Below are 8,901 nucleotides of genomic sequence, written 5' to 3' on the forward strand. Positions count from 1 at the left end.
TGCATCTATTTCTCTTCTGACTTGTCAGTACTGTCAGTTTAAATGAGTTAATAATGCAGTCAGTTACAATTAATGGGCACTGCATAACAATCTTTCAAATACTTAAACTCTTCTTGGTTTTTCAGGTGATGAGGAACTTAAATGGTGATCAGGATAATGAAAGAAAAACTTTTTATTGCTTCGTGTCCCTAATACGTTTAAATATATAGGTGGGTTTTGTTCCTAAGAGCTGCTGCTTATCATCAGTGAAATGCTGCAATGTCAAATTACCTTTAAAGAGAAAGGAAACATATCTGAGCACTGTGAGTATGGCTTTATTGGATGCAGACAAACACTGAAAGGGTTACAGGAATGCACCTGCTAGGGAAAACACATGAGAACAGACAAGCCACATTTTTCACCTTCCCACTATCATTCCTTATATTTATATGTAATAATTTACATACAGCCTTTCTTCCGCTGAATACAAACTGTTCATGGACTCTGACACCTTGATTATGGCAGCACCTGCTAGCTCATCTTCCATCTACAGAAGAGTTTGTCAGTATTGCTAATATAAACTCTGTTTATTCAGTAGCTGACAAGTGGGCCGTAAAAATTTGCAGCTGGCAGTTATTTGTCAAAGAAGGACTCAATCTGGGAGGGATTTTCCTTTTTATTATTAGTATTTTATTAAATTTGGTTTGATTCTCTCTGATTGGTTTCAAGTTCTAGGAGTGAGAAATGAACATTTACAGACAATTAGGTCCCAAGCCAGCAGAAAAATTGCCTTGACGGCTGCTGGCCCATAGAAGCTCCACAGCTGCAGAGACTATTCCTTATGCTACAAACAGGAGAGGAAGGACGTGCCTCCCCTTCTCCAACAGCTGCTAACTTCAACGTTAAGTATTCCCTTGTTGCTGCCTTCCTAGAAGCAGAGTGGCACAGCTCCAGCATCAGGAGCAAGCTAGGGAATGACACAGCAGCCTCCAGTTATTATAGGAAAGTTTTCCTATAACTAAACATCAACAAGGGAAGAAGTCTAAGAAAGCAGCAACAATGCAAATAAACCTTCTACCACACCATAGACTTAGCGAAACAAGGAGGAAAGGAAGACTTATCCTTAATTCCAAAACATAATAAAAAAAGACACAGCTTCCTTTAAAGAGCAGAGATAGATGGAGTAGGCTGAAATCTACTCAGCCTGAGGGCTGTTCTGGCTCCTCTAAATTGAGGACTAAAATTCCAGTAACTGAGAGAGCCAAGTAGGTGGACAGCACATCACAGGTTCTCCTCTTGCTGTTCTCCTTGCTTTGGAACAGCATGGCCATTTCTCACAGAAGGACTTTTGGCTTCTCTGATGATGTTTCCTTCAGAGCTTCCTTAAATTGGATTCTCAGTGTCTGGTGAAATAACTCCCTGCATTTTCATGAGATGAGCTGGGAGAGGGAAGGAAAAATTTTGTACAGTTGAGAAGATATCAAGGTTAGAGAACTACATACATGCAGGGATGGTTTTCAGAAACTTCCTATAAGGGAATAGCGATTTTATTCTAAAGATGTGTTTACAGTCACTATATGTAAAGAGATGTGGAATCCAGTCTGAGAAACAAGCAAAAGCTTGCAGCCTTAAGATGCATCTGAATTTCTAACTCCAAATTTTTCATCCTAGGAAGACACTTCTAACCATTAAAATACTGTCCAGCACTAGGACCACACATGTTACAGAAGCCTAGTGATAACATGATCAACCGCTGTTGTTGGTCTCTTTGCTACACTAATATAAATTACATCCATCTATGTAGAAACTTCAAATCATTACAAAAACCCAACATGATTAAATCTTATCACTGATTCTTTCCCTTAGGTAATTTACTTTTTGGGTACACTGTAACCAAAACTAACAAAAAACACCTTTATTAGAAATATATTAGCAGTTCAAGGTAAAAATCAACCCTATGGCACGCTGTTTCACTGATCATACTCACAGAAGCACAGACACTGCTAAAGGATTACAGTGAGATGCTTGAGGGCCTGGATTTCATACCTCAAGCCAAACTGTTATCCAAATATTCACAGTTTTCAGCAAGACTGGATGGTTTCTTGTTTACAGATTCAGGGAGCTCCTCAAAGCTGTTATTTGCGTGTGCAGTTGTAACACTGAGCTCTCCACGCCTTCCAGGGTCCTCGGTATGCACCACATCCACGGTGCCGTTATGTCGACCCCCTCTTTCATTTGGAATTTCACAGTCGCTCTCTGAGGTTTCATCACTGTCTTTCAGGGTCTCAGTTTCAACTGCTTGTTCATTCTCTGAGTTGGAGGGATCTGTGGGGTCAGATGGGTCAGGGCTGGAAAGTGGGAACTCTCCCTCAGATGAACCGTTAAGCTCTGCTCCAACCACAGTGTTCTGCTCCCCTGTGGAAGCGTCTGCTCTTTTCCCTTCCAGTTCTGCAACTGCCTGCTCTGTCAGTTTAATTATCTGACTTCCAAGCTTGTTTATTTCTTCTTCCTTGGAAGGTAGCTGGGGTAATGAAGGATAAAAATGTTTATTTTGGTTTCTGTTATTTAAGTTTGTTCCCTCTGGAGCCAGGGACTCACTTGCAACAGCACAAGTTTCATCACATTCTCCCTTCTGTTCTGCTGAAAGAGAAATGGAACAGAGAGATGCTCTGGTCAGTCACAGGTATTTATTATGTATCTGACCTGAAGACCATCACCACCAGTGCCAGACTACAGACATATTTACCTCAGTAAGGAATTTCTAAGAGTGATTCCCTATCCCATCCCAGACCCATTCTTAGATGATAAGCCATCAACACGAAGTTTCTTGCTGGATCTGGCCCTGTTTTGGAACCTGTCTTTCCCTAACACTGACAGCTCCAAAAGAATCATAGTCAATACCATACTGTAGAACAGCAGGGCCGGGCAAACTTTTTCAAAGGAATATCAACTCTAAGCAGGGCACTCAGCTACAGGAATTTTTGGCACAGCTTAATGTAAATCCCTACAGCTCTACCACCTTCAGGGGTTAACATAAGCTCCATTGATTTGGAGCTTTTCACGGGCTTTCGTCCAATAATGAAGTTTTGTTATTGGTCCCACAACATTTCTGCTAACATAAAAGATTATTCTAATTCGGGTAGCAGCATAAAACAAAGCAGCAGTGGAAGAATTTTAAATATACCATTATACCAAAAAGCAAACACTGAACAAAGTATCAGAATAGAGAAAACAGCAATGTGTAAACAAACAGCTTTGTTAAAGAGAGAGAATTTGTCCTCATCTTAGTTAAGGACAAAAAGCCTCACTGAAAATAAACTTGTGAAGTCAAGAAAGAAAAATTAGGAAGTGCCAGAAATACGGTTGCATCAACAGCTTAACATGACTCTCGTCATGCAGATGCATTACCTTTTAGTATACGAGCATTTACTCTATTTTTCCGTACAGGAACCCTGCCTCCTGCAATGCACAGGACAGCCTGTCTGCAGGGAGGGACCGGAGCTACACAATACAGGAGCCCACTGTCTCTATCAGACCCTCCTCGTTTATAATTTGGGAGCTGCCGAATGAGTAAGACAAAGGTTAGCATGAAGGGAACAGGCATCTTACTACCATTAAGGAAGCTAGGAATGATACTCTGAAGAGCTGGAATTTAAGTCTGTGGAAAAGGCAGAGATAAATTAACTTTCAAAAGGTGATCACCCACTGGATCTAATCCTCATTACCTGAGCGCTCAGCTGGAAACCTAGGGGCTTGATTTGCAGTACTGCTCTGCTCATGTTGTAAATCTGAACACACATACCCCAAGTGTTCCAAAAAAAGCCAACACTTACGCACCTTGAATTGACACTTTAAATTAGCAGGGACACTACCTTATTCTTTGCATGCCTCAGTTTCCTCCCTCCACAGTGGGATAACAGTGGGACAACACATCCCACCACCTTGATGAAATTTTCTGAAGTTAAATTGTTTCAAAGCACTACATCACCAGAGAAAAGTTCATAGAAAAAAGATACTTCTGTCTTCAGGGAATGCTTGAAATAGCACACAGGTAATAAAAGAGGAACAACACATTCAACAATGAAGAGAAAAAAAACCAGAATAGCTGTTCATTAGTAGTGTGTTGCTCAAGTACAATCTATCCTGTGACACTATACATCCTATGCATTGGATAAAGTGAGATTTGGTGGCACAAGAGTCGTTAATTTATATGATTGTACCATGTCATTATACATTTTAACACAGGAACTGCACAGTATATCCTACAGACTTCAACCACCCAGCTTAACTGAAACAATGATAACAAGTACGGACTAAAGCAGGCCTAGATGAGACTAAGGTAAACAGACAGATTAGATTTAAAAAAAAGCCTGGAAAGCCCTCCGATTCCCTATGGATCTAGCTAGAGCAACATTACAGAAAGTATGTTAGTGCAAAAGCTAAAAACATTTTCTGGGCCAAAGAGGCACCAAGTATCAATGGCACTATTTAAAGGACAATAGCTGACTGACATAATACCAGGCCTAGCATTTAAAGATACGTAATTATTTCATGGCTATTCTGCTTATTAACTGTTTTCACTCAACTGATCATTCAACTAATAGGAAAATCAAAGGGGTTTTGTTTTTATTTCTGGAATACTTTTAAACCAAGGGCATATTTGCTTGGTAAACAAAGGCAGATGAACACATTCCTATGTTCTTCCACGCTGCCAAGCTCCCCCCGATTTTGGAGGTACAATGTATAGATGGAAAATTGCAATACGCACCAAGCTTCTAGAATTCAACAGCAGTCATTCTCTATGCAGAGTGGTACAAGAGGTGACTCAGTGTATCATGACTCAGTGTATCGCTCCCATATAGCTGCTGAATGTGGAGGAGCTGTGTGACTCCAAGCACAGTGACATGCCCTACAGCTGAAAATACACTGCTTCCTTTCCAGGCTTCAAAGGGAAGATGGCAGCCTCAACTGCCATTTCTCCACCTACTGCTATAAGCTATGGTGTCCCCTGCACAGCTGGTAGTATATTATATATGTGCTCATCTATGTCTCTGAAAAGTTGGCCCGGTTTATTTAAACTGTCACAGAGATGAATTTTGTCCGAGTTCTCACTGCAGGTTATCAGGTACACTGGGCCACATGCAAAGGGAAAAACCAAGCTGCTTTTGCAGGCAGAACAGTAATTTCTTAACCTACTCCAGTTTAATGACAGGATTCCTCTGATTGATCTTGGCTCTGTTAAGGTTATGGGATGCGGAAGAGGAAAGGAGGTGACAACCTACCGAGAGCTGATTCTTTCCATGACTGCCACAGGCCTAATTCTTGTCTGCCTTCTCCTCTCCAAGGCTGTTTTCTTCTACTCTTCTCTTCCCCTGCCTAGCTCTTTGTTCCTGCCCCATATCCCTTCATTTATCCAGTCCCTACACTCACTCTGCCTATTTCCAATCCACTTGCTAATCTTCTTTATTACACCTTTTTTTCACTGTCAGCATTTTTATTCCTTACTCCTATGTTCTGACCTCTGCTCGGTCAGATGCAGGTCCCCCCTCACTCAGACTTCCTTCAATCCCCATCTACCCTAGTCTTCCAATCACTTCAGAGTCCTGACCTCAGCCTTTCTTTCCTCTCTGCTCCAGGTTTTGTTCCCTCTAGGTTTATATTATCTTGAAGGAATCATGCATGCAGAGTTTTACCAGCGTTGGTGGCACAAAACAAGCTCAACAGAATAATTGGTTTGTTTTTTGTTGTTTTTAGCAGATGAGAAAGTGAATGGTTTAGAATGGGGTAGAAGCTCCAGTCTGTTTTCTCAGGGTGGAAACTTTTTCCCCAGATTTCAAATTAATTTCAATTATAGATATACTAAGTGCTTGCATGTTAAAATGAAAAATAATAATTAAAAAAACAAAACACAAACCCCCACATGGTCATCAGAATTCAACACAAAAAAGTGATTTGGCTGACATTAAAAAAATCAGCTGAAGTAGAAAACACAGCATGCAAAGCTTCAGCCCAGAGCTAAAGTTTGGCAGTGTTACAAAGCAAAAGAAACAGGGTCTGATGAGATTTGACAAGCAGCTTTAATCAAAACTGTAATACCAACCTCACCTAGGACAAATATGTAAAGAAAAGAGCATAATGCCACCAAGTAAATACTTTCAGTAACTGCAGATTTAATTAAAAATCAATGATTAAGCAGGCAAAAAAATGAATATTTATGAGTTGTTATTACTCATTGGAGAACTATTCACTAAAGTTTCAATTCTTATTTTTAGCAAAAATATCAGCTGATCAAGATTATAAAAAATTATCAGTCTGGCTGTCAAGTTTTATCAGATGATGACATGGATAATAAAGTCAAAATTAAGCCACAAACTATTTACTTTCAGGACTAACAAATAAATTGTTTATGATGCTTCATGGTTAGCTGAGTAAGATCTGGGCATCCCAAAATGTTATGCCCATTAAAGAGCTTATCCAAATGCCGATAGGCAAGCATAATAATCCATCTCACATCCATTATGAAAAACTAAGGGGGGAAAAAAAAAATAAAATCAAGGTTATCGGCAAAACACTATCTTCTGCTACTGTCAAATAAAGTTAAGCTTGACTTTGGAGAGATGTTAAAGCTTGCTATTGGGGAAGGATTTTTAACAAAACACAGGCAAGACTGTAAAAAAACCAGTCAATTTCTTTGGGAAAATGAGTCGGGTATGTCAATTTACTGGGTGCAATCAGGAAGCCTTTCATCTAGATATCAGCTATAATGCAGGAAAGTGCTAAGCCAGTTCCACAGACTGCTTTCCTACTGTGCATTTTAACTGAGGGAAGAAGAGCAGGAGGCTGTTGAGAGTAACATAGATGGCATGAATAACTTCTCACAGTATCAAGTTATATGGCAGGAAAATTCTTTGAGGTGTAAGACCTGATCCCTAGCCCTGTGCAATCTATTAAACAGTCATTTTTCAGTTGTTTCTTTGCTATTTGTACTGGACCATCTATCCATTTTGCTCATGGATGATTTATTCAATCTCTGTGACCACTGAAACTTTGCCTTCTGCCATCCCAGCATGAAAATTTATTACTTTTTATTTGGAAATAAATGAGTGCTCAGCTCTCATCGTGGTCTTTACAATACAGGTGCTCACCTTGTACTTCAGTTTTCTGTGGCTTATCAGTAAACGCTAACAATGGTGACCTGGACCGCTGTATAACAGGCAACATTGGGTCACTGAATGTTATGGTATCCTTTCCACCTGAAACAATCAAAGTGTTAGAACCATTAATTCATCAATTACATCCATTCTGCACTAATGATATTCAAATATATCCTACTGGTTTTTTGCAATGTCACTGAAAAGTGCAGAACAGGAAAAGCATCTCAAATGATCCTTCTACAGCATAGAAAAAAAAAAAAAAAGCTCTGTACTGGAGCTGGAATATGCATGTCATATACAGAAAAGGCTATGTTTTTAGCCACAATATGGAGTAAATGACAGATTTTGAAAGAAGACCAGCTGCTGTATGCAGCTAATTGTATTAGCAATTTGCATTCAATTCAGAATATTAATAATGAGATCATACCAAAAGTTTTAAAAAGAGTAATGGATCATTTGCACGTTATTACCAGCAAGTGTTCAGCACTGGCTCTTTACTCTCTATTACTTTGCCTTGATGACGAACCTGCTCGTATCACATACATAGTTTTACACTACACACATGTATTATCCTACAATGCTCCCTTAAAAGAAATATTAAAAGCTTAGCATAACTAAGAACTGAAGGAGCAAGTAAGTATACATTGCTGGGGAACAGGAGGGATTTTAATCTGAAAATTCCAAAAACGTTTCAGAGGATTTTTGATTTAAACCAAATGGAAAAGGGTAATTTTCCAGTTCTTTTGCAGACAAGATACTGCAAGAAACTCTTCAGCTGAGGACTCTGCTGTAGATGTTTAGTCTTTACATATTCTAGTAATACAGAAAGCAACACCTGCAGATCCTTTAGGAAGTCCTCCACTATTCAGGATGCTCATGTATTTAGTGACTGACACTACCTTAAACCTAGAGGGGAAATGGCAGGAAATGTGCAAGATCAGCTAAGCGTGGTGTTTGTGTGGCCTCCAGAACAACTGCCAACTAATAAGTAATGGCTGGGGAGGCAGCAAGCTACTGCTCTATTTATCTCCATAAGAATGGACATTTATGTAACAACTACTTCTCCCCTCTAAATCTGTTTGTACGTTTCACCTTAAGGCAACATCTTAAATCTAATCACCCATCCAAGACAAAGACTTTCAAAAGAGCACCAGGTCAGGAGATACCCAGAATAAATCCAGCTCTGAGAAAGTTCTGGTGCCTACTAAGAAATAATGAAAGTCAAGCTGCTCCTATGGAGTCTAACTAGACTATTCCAATATCTAACTACTTTTGAAAGCACTGTCTGCAAATACCCTGATCCTGAAGGTATTAACAATGGTTTTATATCCTTAACGTGCTGGAGTATATACTACAGCAATATGAATGCAATTAATGCTTTTGAAACATGGATCTTGTCAAGCTTTGATCCTCCTGTCAAGTATGCATCAGAATTCTGCCTTCACCATAGCAAGTAATAAAAAATATTAACTAACAGCAAAGTGGAGAATGCCCCCAGTGTAAGGCAAAATTAATTAAAAAAAAAAAAAAAAGAAAAACAAATCTGACAGCTATTTCAAAATGCAAAAGCCCCTAGACAAATGCACTTTCCTGTAACAGTGAAGGAATTTTGTGCTGGAAGAACTAAATCATAAAGGGAGCTAGAAGTATGAAAACATCCAACAGATATTCACACACAGTCAAAAGTAGCCATATATCCAAAAAGATATAAAAGAATACAACAAAGTAAAATTCAAAAACTTGCTAAATAAAAATAATAAAAATTCGG

At 39.2% G+C, this 8,901-nt stretch overlaps 1 protein-coding gene across 3 annotated transcripts in view; it reads right to left on the reverse strand.

The window, feature by feature from the left end:
* Positions 1–667: 667 nt before the first annotated feature.
* Positions 668–8,901, reverse strand: part of CCDC149 (coiled-coil domain containing 149) — a 41,483-nt gene continuing 33,249 nt past the window's right edge. For 2 of the 3 annotated variants that reach the window (XM_026846809.1, XM_026846807.1), the window contains 3 exons: positions 7,125–7,232; positions 2,026–2,619; positions 668–1,418 (listed from right to left, as the gene is read on the reverse strand). In XM_026846809.1, the coding sequence (XP_026702610.1) occupies positions 2,027–2,619; positions 7,125–7,232 (701 nt within the window). In that variant the 3' untranslated portion in view covers positions 668–1,418; position 2,026. The remainder of the gene's footprint in view (positions 1,419–2,025; positions 2,620–7,124; positions 7,233–8,901) is intronic. The other variant, XM_026846808.1, reaches the window with a different exon arrangement.

Source organism: Athene cunicularia (assembly GCF_003259725.1).
Source record: "Athene cunicularia isolate RWA chromosome 4 unlocalized genomic scaffold, athCun1 chr4_part1, whole genome shotgun sequence".
Lineage (NCBI taxonomy): Eukaryota > Metazoa > Chordata > Aves > Strigiformes > Strigidae > Athene > Athene cunicularia.